At 37.1% G+C, this 21,085-nt stretch overlaps 1 protein-coding gene and 1 long non-coding RNA gene across 2 annotated transcripts in view; one reads left to right on the top strand and one right to left on the bottom strand.

Moving 5' to 3' along the window:
• The window catches only part of LOC137014643 (uncharacterized), a 49,475-nt gene that overhangs the window by 11,287 nt on the left and 17,103 nt on the right, over window positions 1–21,085 (top strand). The window lies entirely within an intron of this gene.
• Window positions 723–21,085, bottom strand: part of tln2b (talin 2b) — a 182,943-nt gene continuing 162,580 nt past the window's right edge. Inside the window, exons 52-57 of the mRNA XM_067379062.1 lie at window positions 18,090–18,214; window positions 13,423–13,548; window positions 11,060–11,122; window positions 10,778–10,960; window positions 10,443–10,568; window positions 723–5,691 (exon numbers count right to left, since the gene is read on the bottom strand). Of these exons, the coding sequence (XP_067235163.1) occupies window positions 5,563–5,691; window positions 10,443–10,568; window positions 10,778–10,960; window positions 11,060–11,122; window positions 13,423–13,548; window positions 18,090–18,214 (752 nt within the window). The 3' untranslated portion in view covers window positions 723–5,562. The remainder of the gene's footprint in view (window positions 5,692–10,442; window positions 10,569–10,777; window positions 10,961–11,059; window positions 11,123–13,422; window positions 13,549–18,089; window positions 18,215–21,085) is intronic.

The following is a 21,085-nucleotide window of genomic DNA, read 5'->3' as shown; positions in this document are numbered from 1 at the left end:
AACATTTATGATTATTTTCAGTGTTGAAAACAGTTGTATACTTTTTCTATTCATCAAGGAATCCTGAAAAAAAAGTTCAAAAGAACAGCATTTATCTGAAATACAAAGCTTCTGTAGCATTATACACTACCGTTCAAAAGTTTGGGGTCAGTAAGAATTTTTATTTTTATTTTTGAAAAGAAATTAAAATTTTTATTCAGCAAGGATGCATTAAATCGATCAAAAGTGACAGTAAATATATTTATAATGTTACAAAAGATTAGATTTCAAATAAACAGTGTTCTTTTGAACTTTCTATTCATCAAATAATCCTGAAAAAAAATATTGTACACAAATATTTTGTACAATTATACACATTAAATGTTTCTTGAGCAGCAAATCAGCATATTAGAATGATTTCTGAAGGATCATGTGACACTGAAGACTGGAGTAACGATGATGAAAATTCAGCTTTGATCACAGGAATAAATTACTTTGTGAAATATATTCAAATAGAAAACAGTTATTTTAAATTGTAATAATATTTCACAATATTACTGTTTTTACTGTATTTTTAATTAAATAAATGCAGCCTTGGTGAGCAGACGAAACTTCTTTTAAAAACATTAACAATCTTACCCATCCCAAACTTTTTACTGGTAGTGTGTATATATATATTACACTAAAAATGTATTTAAAAACAAAAACATGCATAAAAAATGCTTTCACAAATTATAGTTTGTTGAAACTCTTTATTTTCAGGGCAATACAAAAAATACTTTCGTGACCAGATAAATATTATACATACAGCATTTTAATGTTCATTATTATTATTAATATTAATGTCACTATGTCAGTTGATTAAAGAAAGCCCTAACTCTATTTCAAAAGAAGGCGATAGTTCTTGCTGTTTTCTTCGGCTCCACTGAAAGACACCACATGTTCAACCACATATTGCAATATCTTCATTATAGCTATAACTTGAAGTAAACAAAAAACAAAACTTCATACATGGTGATTTATTGAAACGAAAAGCAAAATAACCTTGTACTTTTTTGGGACATTTTAATATCCTTTTTCACGTGGATAAGCTGAAAGCAGTCAGTGCTGATATAACGAATCACGTACTTCCTTTTCCTACTCGTGGTTTGTTAATTTGTTGTGAAGCTATACATCTAAAACGTCTAAAGACTTCATTGTACGGCAGTATAGCGGCCTGCCAAGGCAAGTGCATCTTTAGGCTTCAGTAGGTACAATATTGCAGAACAGAACCAAATAGCCGCCCAATGGACATTAGATTTAGTCGCCACATGCGGCTTAGACTGGAAACAACGCTGTACACACCCAAAGCTAGTTTGAACAGGACAAAGGACATCTGCTTCACTCATCTGCTTTATCGCTCAGTATTGGTATCTGAGACACTTTAAATCCAGATCAGTGGAGTGAAATCTGGTCCACAAGCAGCATAAAAGAGCGACTTGCACACTGAGCTACTGAAGAAGTCAGAATAAGGCACTATGACACAATGCAGTCCAGATCTGAAGAGTCACAACAGTCAGTTCTCATCTTTTAAGTGCCGCACATTATTCTACGCAATGCAACAAGAAATAAAACAGGAAGTACACCCTCTTAAAAGACTCCACTGTGATTTTCTTACCAAAAACATACACAAAGTACACGTTAAGCAGAGAGACATGTTATTAGCAGGTAAGACTACACTGACGAAGCCACTGAATCCTATAAAGCTACTCATGTGCCGTTTCCTGCTGAGTTCCTAACAGCCATGCAAGCACAATCTCAAACAGGAAGTAGATTTTGAGATGGATCTATTGCAAGTGTGAGCGTATCCATGTTTTATAAGAACAGTGATATTTGGAAGTACAACACTGAGATTCTGGCTGCATTCAGAATGGAATACGAGCGCTCTGCATACTGCACAGTATATACTGTACGCTGTCTACTATAGCATGTGAAACAGTCTGGATTATTAATATTAAATGATACACATTTAAAACGGTAGTATGCTACATTGTCGTCACATGACCTGTTTGGCACATTTTTTAAAACACCTTTTGTGTAAATGTTACTTCTTACGTGGCTCTAGAGTAGTGTTGTTAAAAGTATTGACTTTGATACCAAGTCAGTACTGAAATTTTAAAATGTGACATTTTAAGCAGATTCTTAAACACCTCTGATTGGCCGTTGTGTTCACGCACTCATCAGATACGTCTGTGATTGGCTACAATAGAGGGCGTCTACCAGCGGACCGGTCCTGCTTTCAAAGGCTCCCGTGTGTATCCGTGTAAGCGCTCGATGAAGAGCGTCATTGGTGTCCATTTACAACATGTTTTTGAATCATTGATCACGGTAGCCAATCACAGACATATCTGATGAGCGTGTAAACACAATAGCCAATCAGAGGTGTTTACGAATCTGCTCAACAGCGCTAAAGCATCACATTTTTAACATTTCAGTACTGACTTGGTATCGAAGTTGGTACTTTTGACAACACTACTCTAGGGCTGGGCAACTCTGGCCCTCGAGATCCGTGTTGCCAAGTCTGCGGTTTTCCCAGTGGAACTGGGGATACTTTTAAGCTGTTGCCGCAGGTTAATTTTTTTCCGCTGGTTTATTTCCACCCCCATATGTACAATTTCGGCACTCCAACACTCTCAAAACATCCCCAGGCATACAAATTCAATAGATAATTCGGCCGCCCAATGGAGAAAATCAAACTACTTTTGTTGCGCAGACCCTGCTTGAGTTCTGCTTTCCTGCAGAGTTTAGATCCAACCTTGATCAAACTAACCTGCCTGTAGCTTTCTAGTAATCCTTTCTAGTAATGTCTTAAAGGAACACTCCACTTTTTTTGAAAATAGGTTCATTTTCCAACTCCCATAGAGTTAAACAGTTGATTTTTACCGTTTTTGAATCCATTCAGCCAATCTCCAGGTCTGGTGGTAACACTTGTAGCATAGCTTAGCATAGTTCATTGAATCTGATAAGACCGTTAGCATCTCGCTCAAAAATGACCAAAAAGTTTCAATATTTTTCCTATTTAATAGCCATATCGGCCTAGAAAATCGCAACTTTTCATTTTCCGTCGGTCTTAGTACACGATGTAACTACAGAAGAGTCAAGTTTTAAATGGGAAAAATATCAAAACTCTTTGGTCATTTTTATTCTTTATGCTAAAAGTGGTACCGCCAGAACCGGAGATCGGCTGAATGGATTAAAAAACGGTAAAACTCAACTAGGGGAGTTGGAAAATGAGCCTATTTTTTTTAAAAAAAGTGGAGTGTTCCTTTAAGACATTGATTAGCTTGTTCAGATGGGTTTTATTAAGGTTGGAACTAAACTCTGCAGGAAAATGGATCTCGAGGGCCAGAGTTGCCCAGCCCTGCTCTAGATGCAGGTTATGATCGGAATGAATCAGGGCCGTAATCACCATAGACATTGAGGGGGACAAGTCCCCGCCCCCTTAATAATTAGAAATGGCAAAACTGTCCCCCCAATATTTGAAATTCTTGCACTGCTCTACTGCACTTCATTACACAGATCTCTGTATGTTGTTAGGATGACAAAAAGATTACATGACAAAGGTTACAAAAAGTTTTTAAGTCTCAGCAGTCTAACAGTGCACGTCAATGTCAAAATGATTGAGATGGCCAATCAAATCAAAGTAGGCGGGGTTTAGTGTTACTGTGAATTCCAGCTTGAAGCGTTAGTTTAATGTTGAAAGAGAGTGAGGTAAATAGCGAAACATTTAATACTGTTTTGCGACTGAAATGTTAAAAGACCGACAGTAACATCAAGTGATGCAAACTACTCAACTTTTTTCTCAAATATGGCTGTTTTGAATTGAAAATATGCATTTACGCGATTCATGTAATTCCTAACCAAGTGTGACAAGACATCAAGCATACATGTGTGCATATTTTAATGCAAATAGTCCAAAAATTATTTTTCAACTAGAATTAGAACTAGAATTTCCTTCACTGTTCTGTTTATATATGCTTTTTTTAAAAATTGGTCCCCCCAAATGTTCGAGACATGGTTACGGCCTTGGAATGAATTGCTAGCATTTTGCATACTACACACTTCATAGTATGCAATATATACTGCCTACTTTTTTTTTTAAATAGTATGCTAAATATTGTGCAGTATGCAAACACATTTTTCACATTTTTGCCCAATTTCGTGCAAAAAATTCAGAAATTTTGTCGCATATAAAAGATATGCACTATGCCATTTCAAATTCAGCCAAAATTGAGACTTTACTATTACTTTTTGTTCATTCATTACACTGGAAATTAAAAAAAAAGAAAAAAAAGAGGGATATATTGTTCCACAGAGTGTACTGTTTCCATAATGCACATTTCAGTAAATATAGTAGGTCATTTGGTTCCAATGCAGAAAATTTGCATACTGTGCAAAGTATGCAAACTGCAGAAATAGTATGAGAAGTATGCTATACTGAACATAGCTTTTGTGTTTCGCCAAACCTTGTTCCTGTCCACCTGACTAAAGGTGTATTCATGCCATGTTGGAATTACCGTAATTACGAGATTCCGACTTGTAAAAAGCGTAAACTCTGACTTGTACTACCTGACTGCTGCAGATTAATTTTGGTGTTGATAGTGTTGAATTAGTCCGAGGATGTGCTCAGAGTAGAACATCATGGGTTGACATCTCATAATTACGGTAATTATGACATGGCGTAAATGCAAAATAAGTTTAGACATACAGAGGAATCATGGGAAATGTAGTCATAAGATCTGGGCTGATGTACAGTATGAAGAGAGGAATGAATGAAACTATTCGCATGAATTTAAAGAGCTGAAAGACATGATACTTCCAAATTTTTATCCAACTTCCAACTAAACTAAAAAGTTCTGCTATCAATAAATAACACGACAAAGCGCACCGGTACATTCTTTCCTTATAATAACTACTTATAATTCATAACCTTACTAACATAATACATGTCTAGAGTGGGATATGAATAAATCGAGCAGTGCATTCTAGAGGCGTTCGAAGCTTATTGTCACATGTGAGTCAGAACTCAAGCAAATAATGAAAGCTTATGGTCTGACATCATACTTCATAGGTGCAAAGTAAATTTTGTCTGGTTTTCGGCTGCTAGCTTCAGATTTTAATAGTTTCACATTGTTTGCATTATAAAACATGATGTACTGACATTAGTTATTGAGATTCTTATGGTAAATTATCGCCAAGCAGCGGGATACAATTGATACATAAAACACAGTCACACGCACACACACACACACACTCAAACATACCTCTAACAAGTGCTTTAAACCTTAATACATGACTAAAAAAAACAAGAACAGAAAATATTAGCCCTATGTAAGAGGAAATGCGTTCATACCCCAACATACAGCCAATCAGTGGCGCTAGTCCCATGTGAACCAATCACATGTAACTTCAACAAATCACCTGACAGTTACACAACCAATGACGTGTGACATCTCTACCCCTTCATGTGAGGAGCAGCCAATCATTTGTAACAATCATGATCTGATGATAATCACGGCCAGTCAGACGTCAGACAAGAAGTGTTCAACTCTGGTCTTCTCGCAGTTCGCTGGGCAGAAACTTGTATTGCTGCTGTCGGATGTGGGCGAGTTTCTTCCGGGCTTCCTCTAACTCCCTCTCCTTTCTTAGCATCTCCTCCTGTGCTGCAATGATCTGGAAATAATGCAAAACAATTACTCACTGAATGGGCATCATTCATAAAAAATGAGTAGAACAAATTTCCGCGTAAATCATTTGTAAAACAATCCTTGTGTAAAGTGTTGCACTGCAACATAATTTAAAGGGGAACTATAATGATACCCCACAGATCATTTATTATAGCTTGTCACATTTGTCCCTATTTGGGTGCGAGCAAAAACATGCTGTTATTGTGTGTGTCCCTTTAAATGCAAATGAGCTGCTGCTCCCGACCCGCTTTCCAGAAGAGGGCGGAGCTTTAACAGCTTGCGCTTCGGTTGCTCAACAACAACAAAGCAGGAGAATCTCGCGCAGCCAAAATGACGATTGTCAGTAACTGTGTTCAGCCTTATATTGTTCAAACCGAAGTGGGACTCTAAAATTTCCTCGCCCCCTTTGTTGCATGTTCTTGGGGGCAGGGTTTATGTAAATTTTATGTTAGTGATGTCATAATGAACTTAAATAGTAATCAACTACCCCTTTAAAAACAATGTATATAAAATTCCTTCTGCTCATGTTTTATGAAAAAATGTGACATGAATGAGAATGCACATGAATGCAAAAAATGTGCTACACTACCTATATTTTCATCCAAAGATGCGAATTTAACTTGTGCGCAAATTTAGAATTTCGCATTAAAACATTTGCGTATAAAACATTGTTTCCATCCAGTGAGTCGAAGATAACAAAATCGTCACTTCCTGATAAACTGGTGCTAAATATCACTAAGAAAAATGGAAGTAGCTGTACTACTTTGTATAATTATTTTCATATATAATAAATTATTTGCACTTCAGAGCACGCAGACGAAACAATAAACGCTGTCATGTTTGTGAACGCTTCTGGAAGGGACGATTATACCGAATCACTTTTACGACAGACTTTGCACAGGCATTACAGAATGACCAAAACAGCATTTCGGATGCTGTTCAACGAGATCGGTCTGCTGGTTGGTCTGGTTATGCCTTCCCATTGCAAAATCAAGTTTTTTTTTTTTATGCGTATCAAGGAATTTATTCGGTAAAAGTGTTTCCATCATAGTTCATGCATGTTTTTGTATCGCAAACATTTTTTATCTAACTCGTTTGAGCACATACCTTAATGCGCATTTTTAGAATTTATGCACATCTTGGCGTTTCTATCCAGCGTTTTTTATGCAATATCCCAAAATGCGCATAAAAATAGGTGGATGGAAACATAGCCACTGCAATTACAACGAATTTATTAGGGCCCGAGTGCCGATGGTGTGAGGACCCTATTGTAATTGCTTCTCCGAATTGAATCGCATTTTTTAGGGCCTAAAAATACCATAGTCTGATAAGGGTTTCAGAATTAGGTGTGGCAAAATGGCTCGATAGCGCCACCTACACAATTTCACTTAAGCGTCCTTCACGCTACGTTTCACGGACAAGTATAAAATTCGGTAGACACATGTAACAGCCAAATACCTACAAAAAAGAAGAAACATCCTAAAACATGCTAGCAACACTTAGCTGAGTGCTAAAGCATGCTATAATCATCATGAAACAGGACGTTGTTGTAACTCAAGCATACAATGTCCAATCTGCCTCAAACTTCACATTTGATAATAGTCCTGTCCGATTTCAAAACACACCTTCATGAAGCTTCGGAACGTTATGAATCTTTTGTGTCGAATCAGCGGTTCGGAGCGCCAAAGTCACGTGATTTCAGCAGTTTGGCTGTTTGACACGCGGTCCAAATCATGATTCGACACAAAAGATTCATAACACTCCGAAGCTTCCTGAAGCAGTGTTTTGAAATTAGCCATCACTATATAAGTCGTTATTTTGTTTTTTTGGCGCACCAAAAATATTCTCGTCGCTTTATAATATTAATATTGAACCACTGTACTCACATGAACTGATTTAAATATGTTTTTAGTACATTTATGGATCTTGAGAGAGGAAGTGTCATTGCTGGCTATGCATTCCTCACTGAGCCATCGGATTTCAACCAAAATATCTTAATTTGCGTTCCAAAGATTAAAGAAGGTCTTACGGTTGTGGAACGACATGAGGGTGAGTAATAAATGACAGAAATTTCCTTTTTTGGGTGAACTAACCCTTTAATGTGACATGGATGCGCGCGAACGCAACTGATAATTTTGTTTTGCAAAAATTATTTACACAAATTCATTTGGCTTTTGTTGCTTGAATACAACAAATGCGGATGAATACAATGTACGCAAGGATAGTTTACATCAATTATTTTCTCTTGTATCTCTGATCAATGCTTCTGTTTGTTTCAATCACGAATGAAACAATTTACTTAAGAATCGTTTTACAAACAATGTGCACAGAAATTCATGTTCATGAATGAGGGCCAGTGTTTGTATACAATGTTAAAGTCTGAAATCTAAAAACTGATCTCAAATCAGTCCTGCGGATTGTTTTAAACCAGTTTTCTTATGTGAAGCCAGCCAAATAGTTTGTGGCACAATGATGCATAAATAACGCTTACATATTACAGCTTAAAATGCCAGGGAATGTTTTTCCTTCCAGATTTTTTCCTTTTCCAAATTAATTTTTCCTTCAAGTCCTGTCTCAGTGATAGGGAGAAAACATTTCATATTCTTTAGTGGAACATGTAATTTTAGCATAACTGTGCTGCAAAAAAGTGAGACTGGATCTGCAATAAGCATCCACTTATTTTCCAAAGAGAGAGTGACATTTTTGTGGATTTAAGGAATGGCATGGATGGATCAAGGCCTGACCTTCTGAAGAAGGACTGACTCAGTGCAAAAAGCTACTTTTTGTTGTGCTGGCAATGATTCCAGGGTTCATGCACACACTCACGCCATCCACTCAACGGGATTTCTCAGATGTTCCGAATATTGCAGTGCCCTCTCAAGATGAAGACAAGACATGAAGGCATACTGGGAGGAAGGAAGCTTTGAACAGGCAGACACGCAGTCTTTAATTAATGTGCATCTGGCCTGGGATGAAACGTGAAAATAAGCTGTTTGCGGATACAGCAGCCCAGTGTATGATGCCAGCTGTGGACGCTTGGTACAAACCCACAGCTTTCAAATCCCGCTGATGTCTTTGTAGATCCATAATGCAGTTCCAAATGTCAAATCTCTTTTTAACCCCCTGGAGTCTGAGGCTGATTTGGGGTCTGGAGAAGTTTTGACATGCCCTGACATTTGTGCTTTTTTCAGTTGTTCATAAACATATTAATGACAAAAGTGTCATTACACTGTATTCAGCACAAACTAGGCTACAATAATATGTGAGGAACATGTATGTACATGTTTGTGTTTTTGAAGGAATAACGTTTATGCGTGGTCATTGAAAGAACAAAAAACTTAAGTCCCTGAAATAAGGCCAAAAAAAATAATATTAAATCTGTGTTCACAAGACTTCTGGGTATTGGATGTTGTAGACTAGAGCTTTTGCTTCAAAATGAGGTAAAAATTATGCTGCCTGCTTGTTCATATAAAACAATAGAGAGATTTAAATTTTCTAAAACATCTTTGGTCAAGAAACACAGTATGCGTGGAGGCGTGAATCATCATGAATAATGGGCCATTCTCACCTGAGAATACAAAAGAATCACATAATAATGACCTGAAATGACTTGCATATTAATGAGGCCTTTCAGTCTGGTAGGCTGTGAAAAACCCCTCTGTTGATCATGTCTCAAAGCTCATCATAATGTAAATCAAACATACAGAAAAAACAGCAATACTGTGAAATATTATTACAATTCAAAATAATGGTATTCTATTATATTCTTTAAAATATAATGTATTTCTGTGATGTAAAGTGTCTGAACAGTTATGTTACCTCTATGGCATTTCATATAGGCTTTTAGCTTAAAAGCATGCACATTTGGAGAAATACTGATGGATTCTCATATGTTTCTCAATTTTCTATACAGAGGAGTAATATTTGTTCAGGATTTATTGTCATTACTATGAGCGCTGGATACTGTGTTTTCAGTTCATACTTGCAGCCGGAGGGCGCTCTGTGCACCTTTAGTCCACAAATGCCAATGCTAAAGAAGAATAGGCAATCCAGGAACTAACCGAACTAACAGAGGCCAGAGATCGCTAACTATGGCTATTCAAAACACTTTTCAAGACAATAAATACACGATTGAGATGATGAATGCATGTATTGACTGAATTTGTGTCTGAATAGCGCTCCCTCCGTGGGCATGGCCGCATTAGCGGATGATGAGCTGAATCACGGACTTCTGACATGGCTCTCTTTTCATACAGATTACATAAACACAGAAGGTTTGTTTTCGATTTGACTTACATGATTTAAAACCTGACATTTCAACGTTTTTTAAGACATAAGTCTAATTTTTTTGTGATTAGTATTCACTAAGTTACAGTTCATTTTCTAAGAACTATCAGATTGGACTTCGTTCAGAGGGAGACGAGAGATCACGCATCATGTTAGTTTTCTTTATTTTGCAAAAGCACAACATTTTGTTTTTACTCTGAGTGTACACAAATAAAAGAAGACATTCCACAGATTAAAATGGTGTATAACTCTTAATTGTATGTGCAACATTGACAGAGTATTTTGAGTCTCTTTCACACTGGTAAGAAAAAAAACGCGGTGGTATCGCCGGCGATACCCTCAGACCTCAAGAGTGTTAATAGAGTGGCATCACTTCGGAAGTAAAGGAATATTCAAAAACTGTTGGAGACAAAAAGATTCATACTGTGTGAACATGAGAAGAAGCCTCACCTGAGCGATTCCTCCTACGAATTTCGTTTTAACCACAACACTGTTGTCTTCGGCTTTATCGAAGGCTGCTTTCTGCGCCGCCTTCACCAGGTTGTCAGACGCTCTCTTGACTGCGTTACCAGCAGCCTGTGCAAACACAACGTTTTTACTGAACAGACTACAACTTAGTAGTGGTTTTCCAAAACCACTAACTTTTTAAGCAAATGGTTTCAAGATGATTTTTAGTAGATGAAGTTCCCCTAACACATATGCCTCTAAATTCGAACTAGCCACAAATACTTTAGTTTTTTTTTTTTAGCTTAGGTCTCATTTTTTTGTATACAAGTGATTATAACCTGTAATCTCCTCATGGCCTCTGAGTCCTGGTCAGCTTTGACTTTACAGGCCACCAGCAGCTGGGCTGTGGAAGCCGCCACCTGTTTGGCAGAGGAAATGAGCTTCTCTTCGCTGGCGTGACCCTGGACTGAAGCGTTAGCGGCCTCACACAGGTTACTGGTGGCGGCCGCAACCATCCGGGCCTACAAGAGAGAAGAATTCCAATTAATAATGTCATTTATCTGATGTGTTTTTTTTTGTTTTTTTTTAAAGTGACTAACAGTAAATCTATTTCAACTTACTGCTGATATTAGACCCTGGGACCACTGGCCGTCATCTACTGCATTGGCAGGGATGGAGCCCACCTACATGAAATATCAAAGATTAAAAAGGAGCAGTGTTATTTCAGTATCATTTATACAATAATAGTAAAATGTATTATTAATATGTAGAATTTGCTTTTATTTTTATTTGTTCACTAAGGTGGCTCCCCGAAAACGAATAGTTCCCCTAAGACCGTTATCCTGGTTGCATTCGCACTGCCAGTAGGAACTCTGAAGAGACGTAAGCTGCGCTTGTTGTTTTGACTTTTATTTTGACGCCGCTGAGAACACCAGAGCCTTAGCAGCACACAGCACTCACGTTCTCAGTCTTCATTAGTTTACAACTGTCTAACAGCCTGTCTAATATCTATATTATTAGATATAATTGTTATACAAAGAAAGAACACAGTATATGAAAAAGTACTAGCGTTTGCCATGTGGTTGATGTCCAATGTCGCTAGCTGAGCAGAAATACATAATCATGTTTTGTGTGGTCCCCTCAAAGTTGTGTTGGATTTTCTCCTTAAAGGATTAGTCCACTTTTAAATAAAATTTTCTTGAAAATTTACTCTCCCCCATGTCATCCAAAATGTCCATGTCTTCCATGTCTACAGTCGAAAAGAAATTCAAGTTTTTGATGAAAACATTCCAGGTTTTTTTCTCCATATAGTAGACTTCAATGGGCACAAAACAGTTGAAGGTCAAAATTAGTTTCACTGCAGCTTCAAATTGTTCTACACGATCCCAGAAAAAATGGAAAATTATATAAGTTTTAACCATAAATGCTCATCTTGAACTAGCTCTCTTCTTCTTCTTCTTCTCTATTTGAATTCCAGCAGTGTAGACACTGCTAAGTGTATTACTGCCCTCCACAGGTCAAAGTTTGAGCTAATTTTTATATGCAATATGCTTGTTCAATAGTATATAACAATTAGCTCAAACTTTGACCTGTGGAGGGCAGCAATACACTTAGCAGTTTCTACACTGCTGGAATTCTAATAGAGGAGAAGAAGAAGAGAGCTAGTTCAAGATGAGCATTTCTGGTTAAAACTTATATAATTTTCCATTTTTTTCAGAAAATGAGTGATGGTTTCACTAGATAAGACCCTTATTGCTCATCTGGGATCGTGTAGAACAATTTTTGTAGCTGCAGTGAAACTCATTTTGACCTTCAACTGTTTGGTGCCCATTGAAGTCCACTATAAGGAGAATAATCCTGGAATGTTTTATCAAAAACTTTAATTTCTTTTCCATTGAAGAAAGAAAGACATTGACATCTTGGATGACATGAGGGTGAGTAAATTATCAGGAAAAGTTTATTTAAAAGTGGACTAATTCTTTAACTCTAGAGGTCCATCTATCATTGTTTTCCATGTTCACAGAGTTAGTTTGTGGAGTAAATATATAGTCGAGAAACTGTGCGTGTACACAGCTTTTAAAAAAGTAGGAGCTAATGTAGTTCCCCCAAAAGGAGTTTCTAGTTTCTGCGGTGTGAACACAACAAAATCCGGGTACTTCAGCCAATAGTTCTAGAAACTATGAAAAGTGCGAAAGCCCCTAGTAATGCTCTGTTTAGTTGAACGAAACTACACAGCAAAATCCCAAGAGTTAAATCAACTCTGATCAGATTACATTTGGTTACCCTCTCAGATTACCCTCTCTACTTGGTGTTAAAGTAACACTTAAGCAGAGTTAAAGTTAATGAGATAATTAAGTGATTAATTACATTATGATTGAACATTAGTGATGAACACCTGCTGTTAACAAGCAGAATCACTGAGGAGAAACACAAGAACTACAACTGACTTCAGCCACAATCTTAGATGAACTCAACTGAAGATAAAAGACATTAAATCTCTCAAGATCTGATTAAACAACTCCACAAACAGCATATTATCTCTTTAAATTTAACTCTGAGGATTTTGCTGTGTATGAAGCCCCTCCTTCTGAAAAGCACAAATGTGTTCTGATTGGTTGGCTGGACCAGTGTGTTGTGATTGGTCAACCACTTCACGCATTTCAGAAATGTCACTCCCATTACCATATCTAAGCTACGAATGCACCTCAACCAGGCCACGCCCTTTTCTTTTACATATGCATTGGGAAATAATGATTTAAATGAGGAATTTTGTGACGTTTTTGTTCCCGGAAGGAAACTCAAGACTACGATCGAGGCGTTTCAGGGAGTTCAGAGTTCATTTAGAATAACTCCATTTGGAGTGACTTTGTGCTTTGTAACTTTGCTCATTATTTGAATTAACAAAAACATTTTATTTATAGTTTTTATTAACAATAACAATACTGAAAAAAGAAAAAAAAGTGATAACTCTTGATTTTAGTACCTTGCCCTGTGCTACAAGCTCTCTCTGAGCGGCCGAAGCAGATTTGACCAGAGCACTGGTTGCTGCAGCAATAGATTTCGCTGCTTCCAGGATCTGCTCCTCAAAGTCCAGAGACTCATCGGCTTGCTGCAAAAATAAGAAAGGAAGAGATGTAATAAACTGTGGATTGTCAATTTTAATAACTGTAATGAACACTCTTAGCTCACTGCTGGTTGACATAGCTAGTCATGAAACCATTATAATAAAGTTAAATTTTAATAAAGAAGAAACGCATTAGCTATGCTAATAGATGGGCAAGAAGCCTCTCACCAAACCCTTACTTCAGCAGAATGAATACTGCAAAAACAGCACAAGTATTATGGTAATATTCTATTTGGAACATACCCTTTATTTCACCATGTTCTTAATAGAATACTAGCCTAATGCATACTGTACAGTGATAAATGTTTCAAACAGAAGTATGCCACAGTATGTGAAAATACAGTTAAAAGTTTAAAGTCTGATTACATAGTGATTAGAGATGTTGAAAAACGTACTTATAGTACATTTATTAAATTGTAAATGACTGGTTACATTAAATGCAATGTTGGATATAGTACCCATTCAGTGCGCTCTTGTTATATACTGAACCATTTATGAAAATTTGGTCATTCTTTGCATACTGCACACAGTATACTACATACTGCATTAATAGTATGGGTAGTATGGCAGTATGCTATTCCAAACACAGCCAAGGCAATGAAAGGGAGAAGATGAGATGTACAGTAGACAAAGTGATCTGAGGGTGACACCTTGTGGCCCAGAGATGACACTTCTTAGGTTCACTATGTTCAGAATCAACAGCGTCAAAAGAAACTGCACAATTCTAACGGACCTAAGACAAACCCTTGTGTGCCACCATCGAAAATCGATCTGTCAGCCACAAAAACACACACACACACACACACACACGTTCATGAACAAGTCATAAACAGAACACACACAAGTCTGGAGACAGAGCAGGACACTGTAGGAATATGTTTGATATATAGTTGGACAGAATAACAACCTAATATATCAAACATATCAAACAGAGCCCTGCAGAAAGGCTTCCAGGTCTACCTCACCTCCAGAACATGGGGAAAGAGAGGAGAGGATAGAAGAAAACAAGAGAGCAGGGCATGCCGGGATAGCAGGGAAAAGACAAGGATGTATAGAAGGGGGAGGGCTAAAGAGGGAAGTGAGGAATGAAGAAAGATCAGGGGAAATAGTGAAAAACGCTCCAGGGGTGATTATAAACACCAGTGACACTGTATCCTAACGTATTGAATTTCAACCTGACTATAAAACTTAAAAAAAAAAAAAAAAAAAAACATGTAACAGTGAACAAGCATGTTCATGTGACCAAAACCAGTTCAGAATGAGTCTTGGGGTGTGATGCAGAGCTTCTAATGTGAGGTAGAAATGTGAGACAAAATGTGAAATGGGGTTTATCAAAGTATTTAAAGGGTAACGTAATGAAAAATACACAATGAATGTCTGAATGGACTGAAGGTGACAACATTACAGAGACTCCTGTTAATTCTTCCTTCCATATATACCTGTTCTGATTAACACAACACAGTAAGACAGACAAATCGAAAGAGAGAACGAGAGACAGACAGACTGACAGAATGACAGACAGAATGTAGATATGACAGCTAGATAGACATATCACTAAAGAGACAGACTGAATGATATGTAGATAGATAGACAGAAGGATAGACAGAAAGACAGACAGATAGACAGAAGGATAGACAGATGATAGATAGACAGATAGATAGATAGATATAGATAGATAGATAAAGTACACAGACAGATAGATAGATAGATAGATAGATAGTCTGTCAGACAGACAGACAGACAGATAGATAGACAGATAGATAGATAGACAGACAGATATAGTACACAGACAGACAGACAGACAGACAGACAGATAGATAGATATAGTACACAGACAGACAGACAGACAGACAGATAGATAGATAGATAGATATAGTACACAGACAGACAGACAGACAGACAGACAGACAGACAGACAGATAGATAGATAGATAGATAGATAGATAGATAGATAGATAAATAGATAGACAGTACACAGACAGAGACAGACAGACAAATAGATAGATAGATGGACAGATAGATAGATAGAGATAGATAGATAGATAGATATAGTACACAGACAGACAGACATATAGACAGACAAATAGATAGATAGATAGATAGACAGATAGATAGACAGATAGACAGATAGATAGACAGATAGATAGATAGATAGATAGATAGATAGACAGACAGACAAACAAATAGATAGATAGATATAGTACACAGACAGACAGACAGACAGACAGACAGATAGATAGATAGATAGATATAGTACACAGACAGACAGACAGACAGACAGATAGATAGATAGACAGACAGACAGATAGATAGACAGATAGATAGACATACGTGTGGATGTGCCACAGCCTGAGAGACAGCAGGTGAATGTGTGTAATGTGTGTGTCTGACCTCAGTGTGATTCCCTACCGTCCACCACAGTGACCCTCCGTACATGTGTGTGTATATTTGTTTAACCACTGTGGTAACAAATGTTCAGACATGTTCTATTGTGTTACACTGTTAATTTAAGTTTAAGTTATGTTGTAATATTTGATAGCATTATAATATTTTATATTTTCTTCTATTATACAGATGTTTTTATTATTGTTATATGTATGCTTTGGCAATATTGTATTATTTACAGTCATGCCAATAAAGCAATTTTGAATTTGAATTTGATAGACAGATAGATAGATATAGTACACAGACAGACAGACAGACAGACAGACAGACAGACAGACAGATAGATAGATAGATAGATAGATAGATAGATAGATAGATAGATAGAGACAGACAGACAGACAGACAGACAAACAAATAGATAGATATAGTACACAGACAGACAGACAGACAGACAGACAGACAGACAGACAGACAGACAGACAGACAGACAGACAGATAGGTAGATAGATAGACAGATAGATAGATATAGTACACAGACAGACAGACACAGACAGACAGACACAGACAGACAGACAGACAGACAGATAGATAGATATAGTACACAGACAGACAGACAGACAGATAGATAGTCTGTCAGACAGACAGACAGACAAATAGATAGATAGATAGATAGATAGATAGATAGACAGACAAACAAATAGATAGATAGATAGACAGATAGATAGATATAGTACACAGACAGACAGACAGACTGATAGATAGACAGACAGACAGACTAATAGATAGATATATAGATAGTCTGTCAGACAGACAGACAGATAGATAGATATAGTACACAGACAGACAAATAGATAGATAGATAGATAGATAGATAGATAGATAGATAGATAGATAGATAGATAGATAGACAGACAGACAAATAGATAGATAGATAGATAGATATAGTACACAGACAGACAGACAGACTGATAGATAGACAGACAGACAGACAGACAGACAGACAGACAGACTAATAGATAGATATATAAATAGTCTGTCAGACAGACAGACAGACAGACAGATAGATATAGTACACAGACAGACAGACAAATAGATAGATATATAGACAGATAGATAGATAGATGGATGGATAGTCTGTCAGACAGACAGATAGATAGATAGATATAGTACACAGACAGACAGACAGACAGACAGACAGACAGACAGACAGACAGACAGACAGACAGACAGATAGACAGATAGATAGATAGATAGATAGATAGATAGATAGATAGATAGATAGATAGATAGATAGATAGATAGATATAGTACACAGACCACATACCGTATAGAAATACCGTATAAAGATAGACTGACAGAGACAGATAGAAAATGATAATAAACAGATAGACAAATCAGTGGAGAGAGACAGGCATATAGATAGAAAGACAAATACACAAGACAGACAGACAGAACTAACCACAGTTAGACAGACCAATAGACAGATTAACAACAGACAGATAGAATGATAGACAGACAGTTTTTGGTCTGTGGCAGTAAACGTTGAGTTTGCTTTCTGATTTTGCTACAGACTCACTGACACACCCAAGGATTTCAGCTCTGAAAGGCAAAATGTGGATGAATGTTTTTATTTTAGGTGAAAAGCATCACTGACAGCTGAACTATAATACAGATGGATGGAACAATAAAAGAGCTTCGGGGAAAATCGTTTCTCCAAAGTGCTGAACTTGGAGATGAGTTTCAGACTGACTGACTAAAAGTTCAGCACGCTCTAAAACGAAACTTCAAAATACTGAATAATTGAGATACAAGATGAATCACAGAAAACCAAACAAACCAAAAGCCATTCAGACGATCACTAAGTTCAGCGCTCACTAGACTTCAAAATACCAAACTGTTAATGTACAAGACAAATATAACCACAAAAAACCCAAACAAAGAGCTACACAGATATAAAACACCACATCCTGAAGTCTTGAGGTCCTAAAATTACAAAAAAAAAACCATCACATCCCCTGAATACAAAATAAGAATGAAACATTCCCGTAGCCTTCGGTGGAAGTGATCTGACACAGTTGTTTTGGCAAGCTGATCACGGCAGTGTATGTGTGTTTGGATTCAGAAGATGGATGGAAGGATACCTTTGGTTTGGCTCTGGGCTTCAGCTGCTCCAGTTTCTTGGCCGCGGCCTCGATGGACGCAGCAGCACCAAGGAGCTCCGTCTCCGCTATCACCGTGGGGTCTTCTGGGTCCACCCACTCTGAACCTGAGAGGATGTATAAACAAAGTCAGCATGACCTTCGTTTTCAATTCACTTACCATATGCATAATACACATGCATGGAAAGAGTGAACACATGATTTAAAAAATAAATAAAATCATGCAATGGGGATTTGAACAAATAACCTCCTGTATGGAAAATTCACATGCCACCACAAGACCCTTACAAAAATCACCATGAGAACTTTCCATCGTTACTACAGTAGTTGTTTCAGTAGTTATGTCTCAGAAACCATCGACGAATATGCCTGGCTGGCACATATTTCACTTCAAAATCAAAAGAAAGTAACTAAAATTATATTTTGATAAAAAAAAAAATTAATCCTACTTTTATTAAAGCCCCAAAATGTACAGTGTCCAAGTCTCAATAACAAAAAATAATAATATAAATGAAATTAAATCCACCCATGTTTAGTAGTAGACTATAGTTGTATAATCTAATGAGAATCACCACATGGGAATAAAAAAAGAATAAAAAAAAAAAAAAAAGAAAAACATCAGGACAATTATGGAGGAAAATGTACTTAAAGTGTTAGTTCACCCAAAAATGAATAATTTGTCATTTATCACTCACCCTCATGTCGTTCCACACCTGTAAGACCTTTGTTCATCTTCAGAACACAAATTAAGATATTTTTGATAAAATCCGATGGCTCAGTGAGGCCTGCATTGACAGCAAGATAATTAACACTTTCAGATGCCCAGAAAGCTACTAAAGACAAATTTAAAACAGGTCATGTGGCTAAAGTGGTTCAACCTTAATGTTACGAAGCGACAAGAATACTTTCTGTGCGCCAAAAAAAACCTAAATAACGACTTTATTCAACAATATCTAGTGATGGGCGATTTCAAAACACTGCTTCATGAAGCTTTACGAATCTTTTGTTTCGAATCAGTGGTTCAGAGTGTGAATCAAACTGCCAAAGTCACGCCCCCCAGTGGTGAACCATTGACATTTCGAAACACTTATGACGTAACGAAGCCTCGTTTACTGAAATAACATGAGTTTGATACACGCTCCGAACCACTGATTCGAAACAAAAGATTCGTAAAGCTTCATGAAGCAGTGTTTTGAAATCACCCATCACTAGATATTATTCAATAAAGTCGTTATTTTGTTTTTTGGTGCACAAAAAGTATTCTCATCACTTTATAACATTAAGGTTGAACTACTGTAGTCACATGAACTGTTTTAAATATGTCTTTAGTAACTTTCTGGACATTGAAAGTGTTAAAGGAACACTCCACTTTTTTTGAAAATAGGCTCATTGTCCAACTCCCCTAGAGTTAAACAGTTGAGTTTTACCGTTTTCGAATCCATTCAGCCGATCTCCGGTTCTGGCGGTACCACTTTTAGCATAGCTTAGCATAGTTCATTGAATCTGATTAGACCGTTAGCATCGTGCTTAAAAATGACCAAAGAGTTTTGATATTTTTCCTATTTAAAACTTGACTCTTCTGTAGTTAAATCGTGTACTAAGACCGACAGAAAATGAAAAGTTGTGATTTTCTAGGCTGATATGGCTAGGAACTATACTCTCATACTGGTGTAATAATCAAGGAACTTTGCTGCCGTATCATGGCTGCAGCAGTGCAATGATATTACGCAGCGTCTCTCACAAACGTCTCCATGGTTGCAAGGCACGTTCCCTGTGTAAGCAGGGGCTCACGGGCGCTGCGTAATATCATTGCACTGCTGCAGCCATGATACGGCAGCAAAGTTCCTTGATTATTACGCCTGAGTGAGAGTATAGTTCCTAGCCATATCAGCCTAGAAAATCACAACTTTTCATTTTCCGTCGGTCTTAGTACACGATTTAACTACAGAAGAGTCAAGTTTTAAATAGGAAAAATATCAAAACTCTTTGGTCATTTTTAAGCACGATGCTAACGGTCTAATCAGATTCAATGAACTATGCTAAGCTATGCTAAAAGTGGTACCGCCAGACCCGGAGATCGGCTGAATGGATTCGAAAACGGTAAAACTCAACTGTTTAACTCTAGGGGAGTAGGAAAATGAGCCTATTTTCAAAAGAAGTGGAGTGTTCCTTTAATTATCTTGCTGGGAACAGAGGCCTCACTGAACCATCGGATTTCATCAAAAATATCTTAATTTGTGTTCTGAAGATAAACAAAGGTCTTACGGGTGTGGAACGACATGAGGGCAAGTAATTAATGACATTTTCATTTTTGGGAGAACTAACCCTTTAATTGTCATAAAAAGGTAGAAAAATAGATCATTAAAAAAATCAGAAAAACATCAGAAAATGGTCAGGTGATCATACTGGATCTTTTAATGGACCACAGCTGAAGCCTGTAATGGATTCTAAGTCTTGCTTTAGACAAATTTTTAAATACAAAAGGAACAAAAGAGGAAACCCAAGAAAACAAAATGGGGCCCAAGACAAAGCCCTGAGGGACGCCACCACAACTTTAAAAACACACTGAAGAAACAAGCGCAACGAATGTTTGAAGCGAAATCCCAGACCATTTATCATTTTCTTGCCAAATATATATTTTTTTCTTTTTATTTCATTTTATATATTATGCTAAAAAAGATGGTCACCATGGAAAGTTTTGGTAAGGGCAGCAGTTTTTTTTTACTGTATGATACCCTTAATTACTCAAGGTAAACACTGTTCTTAGTGCTGACTGACAGGTTATTACAATCACAGTCATTAATTGTCTAGATGAACGTGCACATCTTTATGTTAATAGCCATTTATGGAGCAAATATGCTTTGCAATACATTCTCTCCTTTACCATCATTTAAGAGGCACTAAAAGACGTCTGCTTTGTTCAAACAGCTTGTGAAAACAGATGGCAAGAATGTGTTTGAGGATTATGTTAAACCTGA

Source organism: Chanodichthys erythropterus, chromosome 24, assembly GCF_024489055.1.
Source record: "Chanodichthys erythropterus isolate Z2021 chromosome 24, ASM2448905v1, whole genome shotgun sequence".
Taxonomy (NCBI): Eukaryota; Metazoa; Chordata; class Actinopteri; order Cypriniformes; family Xenocyprididae; genus Chanodichthys; species Chanodichthys erythropterus.
Note: the sequence above shows the minus strand (reverse complement) of the source record. Positions and strands in the feature narration are given on the sequence as shown.